At 42.0% G+C, this 23762-nt stretch overlaps 2 protein-coding genes and 1 long non-coding RNA gene across 16 annotated transcripts in view; 1 reads left to right on the top strand and 2 right to left on the bottom strand.

The window, feature by feature from the left end:
• Positions 1 to 8099, bottom strand: part of LOC309336567 (uncharacterized protein C3orf20 homolog) — a 59343-nt gene extending 51244 nt beyond the window's left edge. The window contains exons 1-7 of one of the 10 annotated variants that reach the window (XM_081852528.1): positions 7850 to 8074; positions 5879 to 5976; positions 4840 to 5001; positions 4149 to 4735; positions 3253 to 3363; positions 1654 to 1782; positions 993 to 1065 (exon numbers count right to left, since the gene is read on the bottom strand). In XM_081852528.1, coding sequence (XP_081708654.1) covers positions 993 to 1065; positions 1654 to 1782; positions 3253 to 3363; positions 4149 to 4689 — 854 coding nt within the window. In that variant the 5' untranslated portion in view covers positions 4690 to 4735; positions 4840 to 5001; positions 5879 to 5976; positions 7850 to 8074. The other 9 variants (XM_081852527.1, XM_081852524.1, XM_081852526.1 and 6 more) reach the window with 9 other exon arrangements.
• LOC309337351 overlaps positions 1 to 19137 on the top strand; it is a 37971-nt gene extending 18834 nt beyond the window's left edge. Inside the window, exons 4-9 of one of the 4 annotated variants that reach the window (XR_014154187.1) lie at positions 3265 to 3396; positions 10890 to 10972; positions 13988 to 14085; positions 14296 to 14439; positions 16747 to 16807; positions 18735 to 19137. This is a non-coding gene — a long non-coding RNA (uncharacterized lncRNA). Of the gene's footprint in view, positions 1 to 3264; positions 3397 to 7615; positions 7662 to 10889; positions 10973 to 13987; positions 14086 to 14295; positions 14440 to 16746; positions 16808 to 18734 lie in introns of all 4 variants that reach the window. The other 3 variants (XR_014154189.1, XR_014154190.1, XR_014154188.1) reach the window with 3 other exon arrangements.
• Positions 9191 to 23017, bottom strand: CCDC174 (coiled-coil domain containing 174). 2 transcript variants are annotated; one of them, XM_081853502.1, is made up of 11 exons: positions 22851 to 23017; positions 20641 to 20745; positions 19157 to 19257; positions 17996 to 18054; positions 17603 to 17783; positions 15974 to 16069; positions 14454 to 14590; positions 13513 to 13607; positions 12719 to 12842; positions 11019 to 11169; positions 9191 to 10441 (listed from the first exon to the last, which is right to left on the bottom strand). In XM_081853502.1, the coding sequence occupies exons 1-11, from the start codon at positions 22890 to 22892 to the stop codon at positions 10114 to 10116; spliced, it is 1419 nt and encodes a 472-aa protein (XP_081709628.1). In that variant the 5' UTR covers positions 22893 to 23017; the 3' UTR covers positions 9191 to 10113. The 2 variants fall into 2 exon arrangements, with proteins under 2 accessions (XP_081709628.1, XP_081709629.1); XM_081853503.1 differs by having other exon boundaries at positions 11019 to 11166.
• Between the last annotated feature and the right edge of the window lie 745 nt (positions 23018 to 23762).

The following is a 23762-nucleotide window of genomic DNA, read 5'->3' as shown; positions in this document are numbered from 1 at the left end:
GAATTAATTCACACATACGTAAATGCCACTTGGGAGAGGGAGTCTGAACAGAAGGAGCAGGAGGGGGCCCAACACAGCAGGGCTGGCTGGCTACATTTTCAAGAAAAGTCAACATCCACACAATACATTTAAAGCACTATCATACCACTTTATCACTCCTGACTTCCCACAAAGAATCCTGGGAAATGTAGTTTCTTAAGGGTGCTGAAGGTTGTTAGGAGACCCTGTTCCCCTCACAGAGCTACAATTCCCAGAAGGGTTTAACAGCCAAAGACTTTTATGAGTGAACTCTGGGAACTGTAGCTCTGTGAGGGAAACGGGTCTCCTAACAACTCTGGGCGCCATTAACAAACTACACTTCCCAATATCCTTTGAGGGAAGGCATGAGGCCTGTGAATGTTTAAGTGGAATGCAAGTGAACATAAGAAGAACCTGCTAGATCAGGCCATGGGCCCATCTAGTCCAGGATACTGTTCTCATAGTGGCCAACCAGATGGCTGTGGGAAACCCTCAAGTAGGAACCCAGCAACTGGTATTCAGATGCATTACTGCACTTGGTAACTAGTGGTGTGGATGGGGCCTAACTGAGTAATACACATTTCCATCTAAAGATGATGTAGCCCTAAGACCATTCCAGAGTCAGTAATGGCCAAAATGTTTTGAGCTAGGTTTGAGTTAGGTTTGAGCTACATTGTTGGCTACCGGCGCAAATCCCCAGTTTTGTATGTATAAAACCCACTGATCAATCCCTGTCCTCTTCAAGTAAGTCTCTCATGGTGCAAGGTAAGGAAAGGCCAGTTCCTGGGACTCTGGAGAGCTACTGCCAACCAGAGAACCAATTACACGCCTAGATGGACTCTATATAAAACATCGGTCTACATATCACCCCACTGCAGATGTGGGGTTGCGCGCTGAGCTTTCGACCTATTAAAATAACCCGTGAGATTACCCTATAAAGGTGTGTTGTATCATAAACATTTGAAGATGCTTACATAGTCCGGCAAATTTCTCGGAGCAACTCCCTAGCTTCAGGACACGGGTCAAGTCTCTCATCATAAGCTTTACCTGGAAAACATACATATATATATGGAAAGAGCTCTCCTAAAGTCTTCCTGTAAATCTGTCAAATATTAAATTTTATTCAGTACAACCTACTGGATACTTTTGCCATTTCCACATGGTGTTTTTGTAAGTTGCAAATAGCCTTTTGTACGTTATACTTCACATCACTTTATCAAAACTGGAAGTCAAAATTCATTATTAAATTCTTTGCACTCACCAGTAAATCAGTCTCTCTCTCTCTCTCTCTCTCTCTCTCTCTCTCTCTCTCTCTCTCACACACACACACACACACACACACACACACACACAAAACACCTCTCTGTTTGTTTATAGGTAAATAGCCACGTGGATAGCCCTGCTGTACCAGCTCAATAGCCCAGTTACATTAATGACTGCTACACCATGGTTATGTTGGCATATTATAGTCATGATCCTGTGCTCCTCCAGCAGTAAAGTCAAATGCAAAATGCTACCAGTATCTACAAGGGCTAACACAGCAACAGCATTGCAACATGGGCTCCCACAGCATCTGTGGAAACTCTGCCCTACGGAGCATTTAGTATTCTCTCATTTTCTAGAAATTGTATCTACCTGTACTCTTTTGCTGCTTGGTGTCTTTCATAGACAACTGGAAGCAAAGACAGTTCATTGACATTTGCTGTATAAGCTGGGTGGTGGAAGAAATAGGAATCGCTGGAAGTATTGGTGCCATACCACGTCCTGCGCCAATAAAACACAAACTGATGAGTTAAGAATTCCTTTCAATTTCAGATTGTTTTAAAAATGAAAACACTCTGGAGAGCAGGAAGTAAAATACCTCAGAGGTACCACATCTGTGAAGAAAACCTGAAATGGCAACCGAAATGGGCAGCCTGATGGAGCAGCTGCTTCAGGAGGAAAGCTTACAATGTTTGGGGCTTTTTAGTTCAGAGCAGAGACATGATAGAAATTATGTATATACAGAAAATGGAAAGAGAAAGGTTCTTCTCCCTCTCCTCACATACGAACTCAGGGGCGTTCAGTAAAGCTGAATGTTGGAAGATTCAACTCACACAAAACAAAGTACATCTTCACACACTGCAAAATAAAACTGTTAAGGGTGCAGAAAGTTATTAGGAGATCCTCATTCTCTTCACAGAGCTACAATTCTCAGAGTGGTTTAACAATCTAGTTATATGGTGGAATTGTTCTATCATGCATTTCAATTACAAGTGGATATTTTATAATTGATTTTGTCCTCAAGAAGCCATTTTGAATCCGAGACCAGGAGAAAGAGACAGTGGAAGAAGATTGGAAGAAATTTAAGGACTATCTTAATAAATACTATAAGATTAAGTTACAGATAGGTAGCCGTGTTGGTCTGCCATAGTCAAAACAAAACAAATTCCTTCCAGTAGCACCTTAAAGACCAACTAAGTCAGTTCTTGGTATGAGCTTTCGTGTGCATGCACACTTCTTCAGATACACAGATGTATTCAGATGTGTATCTGAAGAAGTGTGCATGCACACGAAAGCTCATACCAAGAACTGACTTAGTTGGTCTTTAAGGTGCTACTAGAAGGAATTTGTTTTATAAGATTAAGGAATGTTAGATTGACGTGGATTTAAAAATATGGTGGTTTTCAGAGATATTAGAGTATGAAAAGGAATGGAATTTGTTAAAAAAAATTGGGAAATAAGGGAATGGAGTTGCTGACGGGATAATGAAATTAGAATACAAAACGGTGAGGTATGAGGAAGTCGGGGAAATTAGGTTGAGAAAATAATTTTTGGAATTATACTTGTTGTTTTTTGTTTGTGTTTGTCTTTATTGTAATTGTTTTGTATTGGTATGTTTTACTGGAAAATTCAATAAATATTATTTAAAAAAAAAAAAGAAGAAGAAGCCATTTTGCCATGTAAGTAGTATATATATAAATTAATAAATAAGAATAAAATAATGTAAGAATAAAATATGATGGCCTGGACTCTGCCACCTCATTCGCATCTTGTTCTGGTGCATGCATACACCGAGGCCGAGGCCCAAGTGTTCTTGCTACCATACCCACTTGTTGGCCCATCTTCTTGACACATGCAAAACTCCTGGGAACAAAAGCATTTCCAGCTGCAAAGGAGACTAGAGTATAAACAGTTAAAGGAGCGGTGCTATCACAGAGTCCAAACACCTGACAACACTGTTTCTTCCCCAACCTCTCCTCCTAGGTTCTTTGGGTGTGAATTCAGCTGCATCTTCGCGTGTTTTCGGGATCAGATTTTGGCCACTTTCCAAAAACCTCCTTGCAATCTCCTCAACACTGGGGCCTGGGAAGGAGACATGATGGTTAGAAATTAAAGGTAATATCTGAACAATTGGGGTGTACATTTAGATAGATATAGATATTACAGCAGCTACCATGCATAAAATAAGAAAAGTGTGTGTTCATAGCGGCAGCGGAATGTAATTTCCCATTAACCAGTGTGATTAACTGCAGATAAAAAATGCTGCCGAGTGAAACCATTGGTCCCACTACCTTGGTGTTGTTTAAGTGGAAGCAGTTTCCCAAGGTTTCTGTTATTATTACCAAGCACTTGTTATTATTAGTGGGAGAGGCCAGAGATTGAACCTAGAACCTCAAAGCAAGAATGAAAGCACTAGCCCAAACAAATCTGGACTCTTTACAGTCCCATGTCAAAAAAATTGCATATAATTCATGAATGCTAACTCAACCTCTGAGTGCTAGCTCAGCCCAACTCAGATCTTACAGATTTCATCCTGTACACTCAAATATAAGGCAAAAGCTGACAGGTCTGCCCAGGCAACACACATGTTCAATCAGATATTTGCAATGTGCCTACATTCACACAAGGGTACATGAGAAGGCAATAATCCACATCACCAGGAACCCTGGTTTTTGGTGTTTCCAACTGCAGGGACCATAGCATGTGCTGGTAAGCACATGACAGATATGTGCTGCCTTCCACAACACTCAGTTTCATCCTGGAGGATGGTGCCTACTTGTCTGAGAAGGTTCAGGATTTCCAAAGAGATTACTAAATTCTATGTGTAAATTGAAGCTGGCAGGAACACTTAGTTTAGATGATCTCACCAGCAGCTGCTTCAATCATTAGTTTCATCTTCATCTTCAAGAGTTCAGTGAGGAGATGGACAGACCGTTTTTGGAATTTGAGAAGCATCTGTTGGTCTTCAGATGAAGGGGTCACATAATTCGCTTTTAACCTTGAGGGTGTTGGACCCACCTTCTGAGCTCTTGAAGTAGGAGTGGAGGAAATATCAGCGTCCTCCGTGGAAGCAAACTTGACCACAGGACAATATAAACCAGCAAATGATTTTCTCGGTGGTGTCACCAGGAGCTCATCCCATGTAAACTCAAAGATATTCTTGACCCCTCGTGGCACATGGAAGCCCATTTTCCGCCAAAGGATAAGCATTTGTACCATGTCTGCCAGAACTCTTGGTGCCTTGGCTTTGATTTGTGCATAGTCTACACTTTTCACTGGGGAGGCCCTTGGGCTGGGCTTCTGGTCAGCCTTTTGGTCACCCTTGTGATCAGTCTTTTGGTCTCCTTTGGAGCTACCCTTTGAGTCGCCTCTTTGGTCAGTCTTTGTGTCTGGTTTTGGGTCATTCATATCACCACTTCACCTATTCCATGGGCTAGAGTTGATATGAGGAGATCTTAAAAAAAATGTGGTGGAGAAGAATGTGTTATTGTGTTATGAATGCCTTCTACAGCTAGCACTAACCCTACTTCACTCATATTTATTTCATTTATATCTCACCTTCCTCCCAGAGAGCTCAGGGAAGCATGCCTAGCGTTCCCAGATGGTATTCTATTCACATCAGCCAGATTTGCTTCCACAAGATTTCTGCATGTTTAAGAGCACACCATGGGACCCACATGGAGCTTGGTCCTTTTCCAGAGGACCTGCACTCTACAATAGCTAAACAAAAAAATGTGGTGGACAAGAAGAGGTTAGGGTTTGCCAAATGGATATTAGGGACAGGACAGGGAAGAATCAGGTGACAGAAGGGGCATAAACTAGATCATCAAGAAATGGTTTGCTAGAGGAGGGAAATATGTTGATTGACAAAGAGAAGTGCATTCTAGACAGATAAACAAATATAAATGTTTTGATTAGGGGTGTGTGTTCTTTGAGATTTTATTCAGCTTGGGTCAAACCAACCTAGACTATAATCTTTACAGGACTCTTACAAAGTGGAAGCCTTTCTGAATCAGTTGCTTTTTAATCCTGGGAAGACTATGCAACTATCCCCAGCCCAACCAGGTTATTTGTCAATACTGCGGACTCATTTCTAGAAAATGCTTTCTTCCCCTATGCTTTTAAATCACCATATTCATCACTCTTGAAGGATGAGCAGGAAACACATGTATAAGAGACAACTAGATAAAATGTGTGTGTGAGGGGGGTGGGAGCTCAAATTTGGCCATGTCTCCTAGAGTCAAGCTACCCCTCTGCAGCAAGGCTTCCACCATATGGAGGTAGGAATGCTGCTTTGGAAGGCCTCAAGCACAAATGCCGCATGCTTAAAGAAAAACTGCTGTGATAGCTCAGATGGTAGAGCATGAGACTCTTAATCTCAGGGTCCTGGGTTCAAATCTTATGTTTGGCAATAGATTGCTACATTGCAGGGGGTTGGACTAAGATGATCCTCATGGTCCCTTAAGATTCTATGATTCTGTGCATGGTGAAAACGATTCACAGGCTTTGGTGGTTTGGTTCCATCTGCAGCCCTCATACCAGTCATACTCTTTTTGCTGCGACGGAGAGATTAACCAGTAGATTAAGCACACACAACCTTTTCTGTTTCACTTAGCTCTTTCTTCAGCAGTCAACAGGTATATTAAAGCTCAGCTCCAGGTTACAGTTTGAACACTGTGACATGAAATGAACCAGCTGTAACGAAGGAGAACAGGATGTGCATCTCTGCTTCCTTAAAATTTAATCTAGAGATATGTATAAACTGTGGGTCCAATTCAGTCAAGCCACACTTAGAACCACTTTGTTCTGGTACTCTTAGAAATACATCTTAAAAAAAACTGACTGCAGTGGCCTAAAGACAGAAGCTGGCACAATAGGCTTGAAGGACAAAAAATGAACTGAGTTATCATGTATAATTGAAAAGGCTATGAGAATTAAAACATGGAATTCAAGAGACATTAAAACTTCCCAGCATAATCAGGCAGCCATGCTTGTTTTTATTGTCCCTATGTTCACCAATGAGAAGTCCAAAAATAGTCCCAGGCATTTCAAGTGTGACAGATAAATTACCCTTGATTTAATTAGAAAATGCATCTGAAGCACTTTCTTAATTACAAAGTAAACTTTCAGCTGGAACTAATAAACTGTCAGTCTAAGTTTTATGGAAGTTGAGGTTTCTACGGCTAGCTAGAGGCTAATACCCTCTACAGAGGAATGGCTAATTAAGTTCAGCCTCCTTCTCACACAAGCCAGCTCAGTAGAGACTTCTTTGCACTCATTTAGGGCTTGCTTTGCAATCTCAAATGGAAAGAAGCAACCAACATATTAGACGGGCTGTCCAGTCCACCCACCTGGACCACGAGAAGACAACATGGTTCCCATCCAGATGTTGTGGACTACAACCATAATAATTTTATTATTTGTACCCCACCCATCTGAATGGGTTGCCCCAGCCACTCTGGGTAGCTTCCAACTGATATAAAAGCACAATCAAACATCAAACATTAAAAACTTCCCTTTACAGGGCTGCCTTCAGGTGTCTTCTAAAAGGTGTGTAGTTATTTATCTACTCTGCTTCTTATATACAACTCTCATCCTCCCTGGTCAGCATGAAGAAAGTCTTCTTAGTGGTGGGTCTTCACCATTGTAATGCACTCTCTAGGAAGGCCCACCTGGGGTACCCTCACTTCTCCCATTCAGACACCAGGCAAAAACAGGGGACGCTGGTCCATTAGGGAAATGGATTGCTGTCCCAACCTCTCCATCTGCACTTAGCCAGACCCCACCTGCTTTCCTACTTATGAGTCCAGGTGGTGTCACTGTCATCTTCTTCCTACTTAGCCTCAGTGTTGCTGTTGTAGAACTCAGGAGGGAGACGGCAGCAGCCAAAACTGGAATTAGCTAGCTATCCTTGTGAGTGGCTCAGGCTCCATCTACTGTTGGTCTCCCTGCTTTCTGCTCCCCTCCAACAGCCCTAATTTACCATCTCTGATTGGACAGTTTTTGTGTCAGCACAGGGATCATAAATTTATGGTGAAGGTGTGGGATGGAAATGTTGTAAACAAGCTAATAAATGCTATTGTCCTTTAAAAAAAACCAAAATATTGCCCCCCCTCTCCATACCTGATAAGCACAACTACTGCATTTTGAAGAGTGTGCCATCTGCCCAGTCCCTACAGATAGACTGGGAAGAACCACATGGTCAGTTCTACTTCTGACTAGGGATAAGCATGCAGGAAGCCAGCATAATTTGTATTTTATTTTTAAAATGCATTTGTATCCCACCCTTCCTCAAAAGGAGGTCAAAGTGGCGTCCCCCATTTTATCCACACAGCAACCCTGTGAGGCAGGCTAGGCTGAGAGACAGTGATTGGCCCAAGGTCACCCAGTGAGCTTTGCGGCCGAGTGGGGATTTTAACCCTGGTCTCTCAGGTCTTATTCTGATGGGCCCTAGATCGTTTGGAATGCGTGAGAGAGAGAGAGAGAGAGAGAGAGAGAGACAGACAGACAGACAGACAGACAGACAGACAATGAACTGCAATGCTTTCAGTGAAATGCTTTGGATTACCTACTGTTAACCGCAGATGTTCCAAGAGTCGCAGCAGCAGCAGTTGAAAGTTGTGTGGCGATGCTGCACATTCCATATGACATGCCCATTCTTGCATCATAATAGGAGAGAGCACTGTTATGTAGATTCTCACAGTGAGGTTCAGGCCACTTACGCAAGACCAAACTCTAGGCAAGAATGAGCTGAAGAAGCTCAACTTGTTGTTTCTAGAACACAATGGACACTTACCCTTCCCAGGTGGGTGGCAGTTACAACCCCTCACTCTGCTGCCATTCCGTCAGACAGCTCTAACATGGTTGCTGGCCATTTGAGAATTCCCCCGGCTGGCGTGATCTCAGGGCGGGGCTTCCCGATTGAACGCCAGCTTCAAACGGACCAATCAGAGGCCCCACCTGATGGGCAGTGCCTTGCTGGCAGGCCAGGCATTGGCTACTGCCTGCTGCCATGCGCGGTCAGGCAGCAACGCTTTAAAAGGCCAACTGCGCTTACCTTCCGCAGTGCTGTTGGCTGAAGTGCTTTTATACTGAAAATGTCAGAAGTGAAATTGAGAAGCATCATGAGATGGGGAAGGGCCAGAGCTCAGTGGCAGAGCATGTGATGATATGCATGAAAAAAATATCCCACATCTTGTGCTTGCCATCTTTATTCTGGTTGGGAAGGGCTTCTGCCTAAAACCCTAGAGAGCAGCAAGCCTGTGTATACATTACTGAGCAACACCCCACATACAACTATGCTAGAAACTGAAGCCTGCAAACCATTATATATTCCTAGCAATGCTATAAGCCACAGGGTGCCAACTGCTGGAGTCAGAGTATGCTCTCATATTCCAGGGTTTCTAAAGAGATTTGTCTTTAGATTGGTCTATGTTTTTCTATCACCCCTTCAACCTATTAAAGCTCCTCTTAAGTACTAGAAATCAACAGTTGATTAAACTTTTGGGTACATAAAACAGTTGTCTGACCCTTGTGCATAGCTTGTTAATATTTTAGTAGTCTGTTGCCATCTAGTGGGCTGTAGCTTTGTTAAGTCTCAGGAATGCTTTGGAGGATAGAAGTTGCCACCGTTCATTGGGCTTACTTCTTGAAGAGAAATGTGATCTTGAGACACATGGAATTGCTGTTCCCTTCCACCAACACACACACATTTGCACCCACTCACCCCGCTTGTTGGCTGCATCCAATGTAACACTGTTGTTCCTGTTTATATCACTGAGATAAGTAAATCAGGAAAGGGAATACACAAGTGTTGCCTTATTTTTTAAAGCAATTGCAAAGCTATGAGCCCCACCCCCCCAGATCCTACATCAACTGTATAGCTCAAACTAAAATAGACACTGTAGAATTGGAAAATGCATCCAGTTTTATTTTACTGCCAGTTGTCATCCTAATCACTCTGCATCAGTGAAAGGGACAGCTTTAAATATTTAAGTAACACAAAACAACTGTTCGGGTTAGGGAGATGGGTGGAAAAAACCCGCTGAATCTTTCCATTATATTAAAATAGCAGCTTCTGGTAACACTCACCCACATGAACTGCTTGCTTTGTCAGCACTGTCAGAAATCCAGATGATTAATGGGATAGCAGAACCAGCACCATACTAATCTTAAGAGGCTTCCATTCAACGCACTATTTTGCTTGGTATGTGAACAAATGCCAGCTGCCACGGGGTGAACATGGTTTATAATTTAGAAGACCTTTCATGGAATGCTGTTTACTATACCCTACAAGTTGGCACTAAATTACTCTTAATGCTGGGATGCAAAGGCCTGGACAACTAATTCTGCATGCCAAACGGTGTGCTGTGTTTCTCAAAGAATAGCCTGTTATGCTAAATAATAAACTATATTTCAAAAACTAAGGGGATTTTCAAAAGCGGTTTGCAAAATAGCATGGTGGCCTCTTTCTGGGTATGAATACTTATTTTATTTTATTTTATTAAAAAGAGTCATCATTCCCTCTGATCAGGTCCAAGGCCTTAGATGTGCCTAAAGGAGGCTCTTGGATCTTAGTCATCGTTTTTATGGTGAAGCAAACAGCAGTGGAAATGGCAGCGAATACAGAATACTATAGCAATGATCTTTAAAAGCAGAAACCTTTAATGCTAGTGGTGACAGAAGTAGCACAAGGGCTGCAGTAAGATGCATACATGACAAAAGACATGTGATACCTATCCTACCAAGGTACCTTTTCTCTTGAGCTTAAAACTAAATGAAAAGTGAGAATCCCAAACACTGTTTTCTGATTAATCTCAAAACATCTAAAGCTCATGTTACTTGTTTATAGTATGAAAGCATGTCATCTAAAGTTTGGTAAGCTGGCTGTTGATTTTGCAGTTCACTGTCATGTTCCTGAGAGGGGGGGAACTGACTGCTCTGAGAGCTGCTACTGTAAGGTTCAGTTGATGGGGGTGGCAGGTTTCTTGTCAGGGTTTCTGTTTTTTCATATGAGGTTCCAGGCTTGTTCCAATTCTGGCTTCTAAAGTCATGTGTTCTCTTTTGACCCATAAAATAAGCAGAGGGAGGTGCAAATTCCGGGTCTCGTTCATTTCTGAGATCTTCCTGCTTCTTTGACCACAGTCCAAAAGTGAATTCTATTAACGGGAAGGAGGGAAAAAAGAGCAAGCTCAATTTTATTTTATTTTTTTACATACTATGCTTAACCACCAAACTCTTCCATTAACCCAATCTTGGTCACACTGTTGCATGGCCACTATAAACCAGAGAGGCAGAACTATCGAAGAAACACATTTTAACACTATGAATGTGTCAACATTCCTCTTGCATGGTGTGCCCTCTAGTGGTTTTGGTAGGGAATAAATATTTTGAGAACAAAGTCGCTGGTTGAAATAAGTTCTTTTTTCAGGTGGCCATTTTTCACTAAAAAGTCCTCAAGGGAATCAAGGAGCACAACAGAGAGAAGGTAAGGCTAAAATGTTTTCCATTTTTGCCTAATGAATAGAGAGGTAGCATAGCCTTCTCCCCAAACACCTGAGATTCAAATCCACAGGAAACGTGGTGCCTTCTTTTTCCCCCCTATGCAGGACTATTACAACATGAAATTCCTTCACCAGCCCACCGAAGCAGAGATTATACTGACACAGTATGAGCAGCTCACCATTCAAAGGTTTTTTATACCATGCTAAGCTGATGCACATTTCAAATCTTTAGCTTTGCCTCTATCCCACTCTCGGACATAGGGCACGCCAGGCTTTGTATCTTTCCTTTCCTGAATGATCACTTCCACTTTTCTATTTTCCGCGGAAACCCTTGGCACTTCAATGGGCTTGGATTCAGCTGCTGCTGGCATAGAAACTTCTTCTTCTGTTTTAGTGGAGAATAAAAATTATTAAAACAAATGTTACTCTGAGCCAGGAGATAATTCAACAAGCTACCGCCATGCTACAAGTTGAAACTCAGAAGCATTACCTAATCGGGGGGCGGGGGGGGGGAGCATCTCACTGGGACATTCACTCCCCACCCCGCAAAGAAAACTGCTGTAGATAAAATCACGACAAAGCAAGAAATTGAAGAAAAAATAAATTAAACCCCTAGCATTTCAATAGATAGCTCAAATGTTGCTTAGCAATGTATCGTTTAAAGGCTGCATTGGAATAACAAGGGGGCGGGACTAAGCAACACTGAAAATATTTCACTATAGTTTCCTAGACTTCAGATAACTTTTGGCCCTGCAGATGTTGCTGAACTACAGCTTCTAACAGCCATAGCAAGCATGGCTAATGGTCAGGGAGTTGTAGTTCAGCAGCATCTGCTGAGTCAAAGGTTCCTTCTACTTACCCCAATTGTTTTATATCACAGGTGGGGAACTTCCAGTCCATGGGCCCTTCTTGGCCTGCCATGCCCTCTCCCCATAGCTACGCCCACCCACCAGCATGACAGTGTTGAATCCTGAATAGGTTCCACTGCCCTGTTCCCAGATGCAAGCAGCATCATGCAGCAGGATTTAATATGCTGAAGAGCAGAGATTAAAGCCCTTTCCTTTCTCCTTCAAGCAGGGAGCGAAGGGGCATTACTGCTACTGCCCGCCCACTTAAAGGAGTAGAACAAAGCACCACTTCAACCAGGAGGGGAGAGACTGATTCAAATAGCACTTTGAAAAGCTGCAGAGGGGATTTTGATGGGTGGTCAGTTTTGTGTACCTGTCAAATTTTACTCACAAGGTTGATACTGATAAAAATCTGGACCATGGAGCCAAAAAGGTTCTCCACCTGGTTCTATATTGAGCATGCATCATGACCTTCACTTTGCCAGGCTTCACCAGTCTTACAGAAGCCAATTAACATTGGCAACACAGAAAGTGCCTTGAAGTAGATGGAAATAATCCCAATAATCTTAATGAAGACTAACAAAGGCTTCTGACAAATGAATATCTGACAAATGAGAAAGTTTGGAGACTAGGCACAGATGGCATATATGAGCTCTGAATTGGAAAAAAAAATAAGTTTAGCCGTATCAGTACGTTCCACAATCCTCTGATTCCCAACTACTTCCCCCTCTCTAACATGCATTCTCTAAGTGAACATCTTTCTCTGCTCTTCTCAAAAGCTGCAACATCATATTGGATTCAAGGTTTTATCTGAGCAAGCCATACTCTGAGAAGTCCCAATGAAATCATGGCTAACTTAAGTCAATTTATTTCAATGGGTCTTCTCGGAGTGTTGCTTAGTCAGATATAACCCTCAGAAAATGGATTCTGAATACCATCTGGGGGAAAAATGCAATACAATAGAGATGAAATATTGGTCTTATGATCAGCGTTTAACGAGGTCCTCATTAACAGTTCAATTTTATGAATACAAATGTGGATCCTTTGTTCTCTGCATTTAAGGAAAGTAATTTATAGAGAAAGTACCTCCATTTTCCTTTGTGTCACCTTCTTTCAATCGCTTTTTCGCTCGAAGCTTGGACAGCCTGGCTTCCAGAACAGCCTTACGTTTCTCTGCTAAATGTTCACGTTTTGCTCTCTGGTCTGTAGTCTTAGAACAGTCAATGACAATTGATTTATGTAGTCAGTAGCAAGTGATTTACGTTGCTATTTCCAATAATTCACTGCTTACAATCACACACAGTCTCTACTTAACAGCCATGTAGTTTATTTCAACCCATCTCTCTCCCCCCCCGCCATTTTTCAAATCCAAACTCTGATATTGCAAACACTTCTGTAAGTGGCCAAATAATTACTAAGGCATGATAATAAAACCTTGGTATGATCAAATCTTATTTCAGAGACAGTCTTAAAACAAACAGTAGGGCGTACAAGTTTTTCATTGGAGCCACACAACTAAAGGTATTGGGTTTAGAAAGAAATTAGTATTTTAAATCGAAGTCACACTAAGAAATCTATTTGGGAAACTTGAGCTTCTGCATAATTTTCTGCACCTAAACCTAAAGAATAAACTGCAACCCAATTTGAAGTTTTAATCTCCCTACATTTGCACACATGGAGATTCATTACCCACAGATGTCACAATAATAATTGGCAGTTCTTGATTCAGCTACGATTACCACACGTCTTTCAAAAGGCTGGCACGGGACATTTTAGGTTACTGCTCGTATGCACCAACCATACAATACCCAAGGAAAAGCTCCACAGTGGAACATATATTCCCCCCCCCCAGCACAATTGTGAACACTTAAACTTCATACCTGTTCTCTTAGCATTTCTAAGGTTTCCATTTGCTTTCTCCTCAAAGCTTGATCACGGGCAAAGGCAAAGTAACCAACACCAAGCTGTCTGGCCTCTGAAAGGAAGATTTTTTTGTACAGTGTTATGAATTCATCCTACATTAAAATACAGGGATATTGGGACACAGAGTTGCCTCTTAGGATGATATTCAACACTAGTCACAGGAACACAGAAGAGTACTGAATCAGATGACCAATCCATCTAGCTCTGTTTTACCTAGAGTGATCTGCCGTTCTCCAGGGCTGCAGACAGGAGTCTTTCCTATCCCTACCTGGAGATGCCAGGGAATTAAGCAGGGATCTTTTGAAAAAAGAAAGCATGTGTTCTACCACTGACCTACAGCCCTCCCTAGGCAAAGGAAGACAGTGCTTGCTTAAGTCAGTTTTTAATGAAGCGGAATAGTAACCTGTTTATTACACCTCTAAATACACACAGATCACTCACATCACAACCATCTTAACCATCTTTTTTCAATGGATTTTCCCCACTTTCAACAGATGAAGAAAGGGGACAGAATTTCTACTCTTCTGACAGTAGTCACTCTGGATTGAGTTTAAACTTTTTATGATTTTATTGTATGGCTTTATGTTTTTATATATTGTTGTAAACTGCTGTGATATATTTTATGATACAGCAATATATAAACATTTTAATCACTAATTAGGTAAAGATGTGTGATGCATTATTATTATATGTGGTATAAATTCACTGGAATTCCTAATTTCCCCCACATTTAATTATAGCATCCTCTGAATTCTGCACGCTGATGATCACCTTGCTAAAAAAATCAGGATATGGCCTTGATCGAGGAGATATCCTGAACTGAATCTATTTATGCAATGGAAGTAGAAGCGCATCTCATTTCTCAAGGCAGATCTGCATGCACAGTAAGAATACACACCATTTTCTCTAATGTCCTCATAATGCATTGGTCCCATAGGTTTCTTTAGGGCTTCTTCTTCTTCCCTTTCCCACTGCTGACGCTGAAGCTCCTTTCTCATATCTTCAGACAACAAAGTCTTCTCTTCTGTCATTTGCCTAAGGGGGGAGAGGAAGCATCCCTTAAGAGTTTATGAGTGAGAAATGGTTGTAATCCTACCAGTCCCAAAACCAATTAAGTATATCCTATCTAAAAGCACAATGCCATATAACAGCAGCTCTCTAAGAGCCTTAGAGCACCTCTGGGTAGATATTCTGCTGAACTGCCAAGACACTTGCAGAGCAGCCACCAAAAAGCATTTCTCTACATGTCCTTTGAGTTGTACATTCTATAATATAAATGGATTGTAATTACTCGATGCTGTAAATTGTTACATAGCTTTCAGAAACTATTTCGAGGGAGCAATGTGCTGCTGACACAGTACTGTAAAGTCCTGCCTTAAAAAGCATTTCATTCGTTATCTAAAAAATAAAAAATAAAATGTTAAGAGAAAAAACTGGAAAATTCCTAAAAATACAAGAAATAGCTCCTCCCACTGCCAAGTGTTCACATTTCTCTGCAGAAGGCATTCTCTTGATGGGAAGCAAAGACGGAATAAAAAGAAGATAAAGCAATTGGCAAGCTACCCTCATCAGATCAACAGTTACATTTCAAGATCTTTTTATTTTTCCTACTTAGCTATGGAAAAAAATGAATGAGCCAATTACTTAATAACTCATGCGATTAGTTTCCCTAAAATGCCCATTTTGCCCGGTTATCATAAGACTTAATAGTGGAAAAACAAATCAAGTTCTACTTAATAGAACATTATGTCCTTGACTTGATCAAAAAGCTTTGAAATGCATTTATCCAAGAACAGAAAATGCCAGACTCCTCTAGGTTTCATTAGGACACATTAAAATTCAGTTTTATTGCCTGTGGACTGTCTCACCAGAGTGGTGCATGCTATGGTTATCTCCCGCTTGGACTACTGCAATGCACTCTATGTGGGGCTACCTTTGAAGGTGAGCCGAAAACTACAACTACTCCAGAATGTGACAGCTAGGGAGTGGCTGCAGAGACCATATGACACCGGTTCTGAAATACCTACATTGGCTCCCAGTACATTTCCAGCCAATAATTAGTCACCTCTGATTTCCCCAAGCTGATCATTGACAAGAAGCATTATAATATTGCTAACTTGGCTGCAAACACAGATTTGACCAGAAGGCACAGACAAATTTGTCAACTTGCTCATCTCCTAGAAGCTTTTTCATGTATTTATGTAGAATTTGTTCTCTACAAAAAAATTCAAGTGTCCTCTTAGCTCAAACAAAACAAGATTCTTCAGGAACCTGTGCCGGGCTTAGGACATGGGGAAAAGAAGCAGCTGGATGTACTCTTCTGTGAACACGGAACATTTTCCATCAGAGTCCAACTGGCCAAGTACCATTCCATATGTGAAAGAAAACAACAGCTATTTAATTTAGTACAAGCATCACCTCTGCCCCTGAAGCTCTTTATCCATTTGAAGCAGATGTGGCAAATCTTTCTTCATACAGCGTCTAGAACGGCCCAAGGAATCCACATAATCTACCCTAGAATTAAATGGAAAATCAGCTTTATACAAAATTAACAGTCTGATTTATAACTTAGAAAATAATGAAACAAATACATACAAAGTTACCTCACCATAAATGTTAGCAGTCACAAATTTAACAGAGCGCCATTTCCTTTTTTTTCAGCATTCCCAACATTTATGAGAGTCACCATTTCTAAAACTCACTGTAATTCAGCAGCTAGCTTTTGTGATAAGGTAGTTAAGAGAACCATTAGAAATGTACAATAGCATGCATCTAAACTGGCACACTGTGCCTGCTCCCTGTGGCGAAAATAATGATGCAGCATTGACTTCCCACACAAGTATTAAATTTGAAACAATATTTTTCAAGACTCGTTTAATGATTGCTTCTGCATTTGTTCCACTATTTTAATGAAAGCTGAACACAAATGCAAAGCAGAAGGTCTGTCAATGTTCTTTTTATGTAAAATGGTTTCTCAGTTACTTCTCTTATCGAAAACTGTTCAAGATCCAGACAAGTACAGTAGCAGTAAATGCTGCCCATTAAGAGTGGCAGTAATATTTGGTATTTAATGCTCCAAATTATTTAGAGTGCACAGACCCATAGCTGTCCAAAGTGCTGATGGGCCCAGCATGCAGTGCCAATTATTAGCTATCAATGAGTTATGCTTTCATTATGTTGCTTTTTCCAAGAATGCCAAGGACCCAGGAGTAGCTCTCTCTATCTCTATCCACCCCCCAGGAGCACCTACTGGTAGGTATCCAATTCCTGTTTATCAGAGTTTTTTTCAACTCTGGGGGCCGATTTTTTTTGGGGGGGGGGAGAAACCTTGCAGCATCTCAACACTTTTCTTACACATTCACTGACTGTCCAGAAAACAATTTATGAGTTGTTTGTAGTACTAAGATGACTGTTTGCAAGATGCATGCTTTTACAACTAAAGTAAATTTAAATATCTAGAAATTTAACTTCTGTAACACAAATACAGCAGCTCCAGGCAAGCCAGGAAAATATCAGTTGTGATCTTATGGGCCAACAAGTTCACAGAAGTCTTAAGAGAGACTGACAAATATCAATGCTTTTAAAACGTATGCACTTTGGTTTTATGAAAATATTGCTACTAAAAAGGGAAAGGTGGCTGTTTACCTAAGAGATGTGTATACATCTGATAGAAGAGCAGTGAACAGAATTTCAGCTGGTTGATTTAATGGCTTCTGCATATGAATCAAACTTAAAAATGTTGTTCAAAACAATATTATGACTGAACTCTATTCTAAATGGAGGAGAGGGTGAAATTCATACAACATCTAACCAAGGAAAACATAACTGAATCACCCTTAATATGAAAAAGCATAGTCTACTGGAAATTCTTTTGCAAGGAAAACTCATGGAATACTGTTTCCTTATAGGTAAGAAAGTTAACTATAGATTAGTAGTATCCTTCACTTAAGAGATGTTCTCTGTGTGGGAGGTCGTATGGGAATGATGGAAGTAATTGCAGAGAAATCATATAAAACAAGATTGAACCGCCACAATGCTACCACAAACCATTCTTCAGTGGGGTCCTGAGGAGGTGGAATTTCTGCTTCAGAAAGTCTCTCTTCCTCCCTGTTGGCCTTCTCTGCTGCCTTTCTAGCAGCTTCATTTGCACACCGCTCCTGTACTTCTCTCCGTTTGTCTATAATCTTCTGGGTGAAATCCACAAGGTACAAATCCTCAGTTTCTTCATCTAAAACAGAAAAATCAATCTGTAAATGACAGATATCAAAAGGACCCAGCCGAGAGAGGAGTCAATATAAAATTGCAGCAATCAGCTCTACCGCTGCCAACAATGCCCTTGACTACGCTACATGACAATGTGCAGAAAACAGAGTCTGACAAGCAATCCTAGGGAGATAGTTGCCAATTTTGCTGTACATAAAGAAGGCGGCTTTCACTCACCTGGAAAGTCTCCTTTTGTCATCTTCTCATAGAGCAGTGCTTTCTCTTCTAGTTTCTGCCTACAAAACACAGGAACACATCCCTTTCAGTTAACCATGAGAAAGCAAGAAGTCTTTTGCTATTACAGATATGGGAGAAAGATTTCATTTCTTACATCATTGCCTACAGTCAAGGCTGCTTCCTCTTAAGGCAGCCTATGCGACCTAAACCAGCAGCAACAGGGGCATTTTTGATTCCCAAGCGTGGAATGGTGAGAACACTGGGTCACTACTGCTGTAGCTGTGGACAGAACAGCAACATCCTCCACGCAATCATGGGCATGCATATATACAAGGACCTCTCAGGAGGAATCACATGGAGGCAATTTTACTTCTTTTAAAAAGAGGCTATAGTGCTTTCCTAGAGGCCCAGAAGGCAATAATCAAAGCCATGGGCACTATCAATATGTAGCAATCCTAGGGAGAAACTTTGTTCAGTTTAATAAAGCAACTTATTTTGGTAGAAACAACAGGAGCCCTAGCTGAAAGCACAATTCTCTCTTCTCTGTGCACATTGCTTCCTTCTTTGTTCCTTCCTTTTCTGTAATGCCAGTTTTTAATGAATTTGCCTGTGCGTTCCAAGCCATTTGTTCCTTAGCGCCCCCAGGAACAAGGAGATGGGAAAAGAGGGATACTACTAGTTCCAGTTGGAAAGACACCAAACCTCCAAGAATGACATTACTTATTCTTCTTATTTGCAGATAGACTTCAATCCTGAGCACTTCCTAGGGATGAATGACCCACTGAAGTGAACTAAGACTTCTGAGCAAAAATGCTTATGAGCATCCTACAAAGTTGGGGATGTATTTCAAGGGAGCATATGCCTGAATCTGAACTCTCTCATGTGCAAACTGTCTGATAAATCACACCCTTAGAAATGGACTTCAGGTGTATTTTAACAGACAACCTGTGGCATCAGATGCACAAATGGTTACACACTTGGTGTCAGATAAATTATTGTCTGTAGCACAGGCATTCAGGCCTGGGGCTGCAAAAGTTCAGAACTAATTTCAGAAGCAGAAACTGAGCAGCAGCTCTGAAGCACACAGTCCTAATTTACATTTGTTCAGTGTATAATATGTAACCAGACTAATAAAATTTTATGTCTTCTCAGAAGTATTACCTTGATTTGTCCAATGTTTGTTGCTCTTCTATCTTTTGTTCAGCATCTTTCTCAGATCGATCTGAAACACCTTTATTCTGTTTAGTCCAAATGCTCGGCTTCTGTAATATTGAATTTTCAAAACGAAACATAAATACTATACCAGAGTTCAGTTATCACAAATAGTTGTAGAACATCCAGACCTCCATTGTCAGAGGCAGCATGCTTTTGAACACAAGTCGCTGAAAACTGCAAGAGGGGAGTGTGATGTTCCACTCAGATTCTACTTGTGTGCTTCCCAAAGGCATCTGGTTGGCTACTGTGAGAACAGGATGCTGGACTAGATGGACTTTTGACCTGATCCAGCAGGCTTTTATTTTTTTGTTTTAAAAAAAGATAGATCTTTCCATCATCTAGGCTCCAGTACTGGCCAGTTCTAAATACATCAGAGCTCAGGTGTGTAACATAAGGCCCCTAGCCTATATCCAGCGCACCAAAGCTTTCCATCCCTACAAAACTCTTCCTAAATGTAATAAATGGTTTGCAAGTAACTTGCCTAACAGTAGCATGGGGTTCTACAGCCCTCCTTCTTAAAACGAGGTCTATTCTGTAGTATAAGGGACGCGGGTGGCGTAGTGGTTAAGAGCGGTAGTCATGTAATTTGGGGAACCGGGTTCGTGTCTCCGCTCCTCCACATGCAGCTGCTTGGGTAACCTTGGGCCAGTCACACTTCTCTGAAGTCTCTCAGCCCCACTCACCTCACAGAGTGTTTGTTGTGGGGGAGGAAGGGAAAGGAGATTGTTAGCCGCTTTGAGACTCCTGAAGGGGAGTGAAAGGCAGGATATCAAATCCAAACTCTTCTTCTTCTGTGGGTAAAACCTCAGTGCCTAGGACTTGCCGATCGTATGGTCGGCGGTTCGAATCCCCGCGGCGGGGTGAGTGCCCGTCGTTCGGTCCCAGCTCCTGCCCACCTAGCAGTTCGAAAGCACTCTTAAGTGCAAGTAGATAAATAGGGACCACTTTATAGCGGGAAGGTAAACGGCGTTTCCATGTGCTGCACTGGTGCTGGCTTGCCAGCTGCAGCTTCGTCATGCTGGCCACGTGACCCGGAAGTGTCTTCGGACGGCGCTGGCTCACGGCCTCTAGAGCGAGATGAGCACGCAACCCCAGAGTCGGACACGACTGGCCCATACGGGCAGGGGTACCTCTACCTTTACCTTTATTCTGTAGTATAGAGAACTACAGAATTATTGAATGTCAGTTTACACAATTCTTCAAATTGTGTCTTTTTTGCCCATTAGCCTTGAGCCTGTTACATTTCTGGAAACTACTGTTCAGAATTTCAGGCAGCTGTTCAAGGAGAAGATCCCTCTTGAATTAGGGTCCCACTGAATTCAACAAGGTTATTAAGTTGTAGGCTGCAATCCTATGTACAATTCCCATTGAATTCAGCAAACTTATTTATGAGCAGATAGTTATAGGACTGAATTGTAAACAAACTCTACCTTGTTTGTTGCTTTAGGTTTTACAGGGACTCCAGCATCTTTCAGAAGTTTTTCTTTTTTGAATTCTTCCTGTTTTCTGAAAAGTTCAGCTTTCAAGTCTATGAGCTGCATCAAGCACAGTGAAAAAGAAAGACAATTTTCCATTTAAGACAATAAAGAACTTTAAATGAGTCTCGGTGGAAAAGAACATAAATTTGCAACTTACTGTATAGTCCAGCAACTGAAATACTTACAAAATTGAGAAATTAAAATACTGGTAAGGTGACCAGCGCAAATGCATATAAAGTGAGGGTTGACAAAACTTTACCCCATACGATGTTTGGTTAGAAATATACCCAATATAATATAGGAGTAATAAGCAGTTCTAGATTCAGATGTTTAATCTATAGCCTTACAAAAAGACAAGGACTGGTATTTGATTACCTCAGATAAAACTTGATTATTTTGAAAACTCAATTGATATGGCACACTTGCATTGACTGGGATCATTCTTGGCAGCAAAGAAAAAATGGGTCACCTGATGTTATTTCCCTCCTATCACAGTGGTTCTTGGCGGGGGGGGGGGGGAGGATGTAAGAACACAACTTACCAAGCTGAAAAGGTTTCCAACCACCAATTTAAAACACTAAATTGCAACACAGTTTATTTTATGAACATTATAGCGTACACTGTCATTTTTAATCAGTCATTTTAAAAAAGATTTGCAGAGGGGATTGATGAGATTGACAGTCCCAGCTCACTCTCCCAATCAATATACTTGATCAAGCAGAATGTTTATATTCCTAAGAGAATATCCAACATCATCTTATCAGACATTGAACATTACTACCCAAGTGTTTCTTTTATGCAAAAACCCCCAAAAATGTGAATAAAAATTTACCCAAGCATTTTGCAACACAGCAGTGGGATAGCTCAGGTGTCTGACCATTGCTCAGAATTTTCATGTACAATAATAATAATAATTTTTATACCCCACCCATCTGACTGGGTTTCCCCAGCCACTCTGGGCGGCTTCCAGCAAAATATTAAAATACAATAATTCATCAAATATTAAAGTTTCCCTAAACAGGGCTGCTTTCAAATGTCTTCTGAAAGTCAGATAGTTGTTTATTTCTTTGACATCTGATGGGAGGGTGTTCCATAGGGTGGGTGCAACTACCCAAAAGGCCATCTGCCTGGTTCCCTGTAACTTCGCTTCTCGCAGTGACGGAACTGCCAGAAGGCCCTTGGCACTGGACCTCAGTGTACGGGCAGAATAATGGGGGTGGAGAAGCTCCTTCAGGTATACTGGGCCGAAGCCATTTAGGGCTTTAAAGGTCAGCACCAACACTTTGAATTGTGCCCAGAAATGTACTGGGAGCCAATGGTGGGATCATTTCTAAAAACACTGGTCCGTACTTCACGTAAGAGTAGTACATTCTGGTTGGCTTGAATGAACAGGTCTGATAGCTGTCTACATAAACAGCATAAAAATATTATTGTACTCTGGGTAGCTAAAATATTTTTAAATGAAGAAGTGAGCGAGACCTAAAAATAATCCTAAAACCTAATTGGGTTTCCGCTCCCCTTAACAACGCTTTCTGAAATATTTGAATTATCAGGACACGGAAAGAGCTGGAAAATTACATTCTCATCAGGACCTCTTTGCATTTAAAGAGCCCAGGAACTGTCAAGATGGCCTTGACAATCTGAAAGGTTCGCCTTCAAGAGAGGCCCTTGGGATTAGCAGAGGAGCTGAGGTGTATGAGAAAAGGTGCTTAACTTGTACCTGGTGCTCAACCCTAATGTCGAAAGGTAGATATTCTTACTACACCCCCCCCCCTTCAACTCTAAGGTCCCGAGGCAGGTTACAGCATTAAAACCACAATATTAACAACAATCTAAAGCAACTTATAACCATAAAAATTTAAAAAAAGACAAGTAAATTAGAGCTTAAGGGCGCATGTAAAGTAGCACAAAGAAACCATTTGTTTCCCACAGCTAAGCCTGGGCGGCTCACAATCTGTGCAAGGGCGGCAACTTCTTCTGTCATGCCAAAGGTAGTAATGCTGGGTTTTCCAAGTACCCCCGAGCATGTGCAGAGCGCCCCCCTTCCAGCAGACGTTGGGCCTTCCAGCTCAGCCCCTTTGCAGGGGAAGAAGGGCAAAGGCGGCGGGGTGCGTGTGTCCCCCCCGGGACCCTATGGGCTCCCTCCCCGCTTCGCCACTCACCGAGGAAACCGTAACATCCAGCGGCTTCTTCTTCCTGTCCATGCCGCCGCCGCCGCCGGCCGCCCCAGCGACAGCCGAGAACAAGCGACGCGGAGACAGTAAACAAAACGAAACGAAACCCGGTCTCCGGATACTTCGGGCTACAGGCGCGACGTAAAGCGCGAACCCGACTTCCGGGATGGAGACGGCTGCTTTAGTGCCGCCGCTTACGACAGTGTCGTAATGGGGCGGACAGGCTTTGCGGCGCGAGGTGTAGAACGTTGCGGGAGGTGCGCTAAGCAGGGAGCAGCGCAGAGCAGAGAGGTTGGGTGGCCAGGGAAGGAAAACTAAGGCTTGTTAACATAAGAAGTAGCTCTGGTGGGTTCATTCAAAGGAATGTCCAGCTGACTACAATCAGTTGCCTCTGCAGGGTCCAAAAGCCTGGCATGGAGGCAACAGCCCTGTTGTACCTCTTGTTGCTTGCAGCAGGTGGTACTTGCAGGTGGTTACACCGCCGCTGAACCTGGTAGTAGCGTATAGCGCAGAAGGCAGGTGGGGGCCTCTTGGACAGATTGCGGGGTTATCTACAGTAGAGGCTTTCTTCTGGCTCCTAATTATTTAACAATAACTGTAGCGGAGAGTGCACGGTAATTAAACCATAGGAAACTCACCTTGTTCGTAGCATAGACAGAAGCAATAAACAGGACCTGATGTTCAGAGGACGAGGATAATTGCTTGCGGAGCCAAAAGGGCACCCCTCGCGTACAAGGGAGAGATAATCAGCAGGCTTGGGGAAGCATCGTATGAAAAAAAAATCCTTAAAGGGGAAAAGGTCTTAAGCGGGAGGGGATATAGTTCCCATGCTCCCCTGCACAAATCTCTTTCCCTGAGGGTTGATACCCCATCTGTACACACACACACTTACATCACCTC

Source organism: Podarcis erhardii (assembly GCF_964252035.2).
Source record: "Podarcis erhardii genome assembly, chromosome: 2".
Lineage (NCBI taxonomy): Eukaryota > Metazoa > Chordata > Lepidosauria > Squamata > Lacertidae > Podarcis > Podarcis erhardii.
Note: the sequence above shows the minus strand (reverse complement) of the source record. Positions and strands in the feature narration are given on the sequence as shown.

Coding starts and splice junctions, on each gene's coding strand:
- CCDC174 (XM_081853502.1), bottom strand. CDS start 22,892: ATGGACAGGAAGAAGAAGCCGCTGGATGTTACGGTTTCCTCG. Junction 19,258..20,640: donor AACCTAAAGCAACAAACAAG/GTAGAGTTTGTT, acceptor TCAATATTACAG/AAGCCGAGCATTTGGACTAA. Junction 13,608..14,453: donor TGAGGACATTAGAGAAAATG/GTGTGTATTCTT, acceptor TCTTCCTTTCAG/AGGCCAGACAGCTTGGTGTT.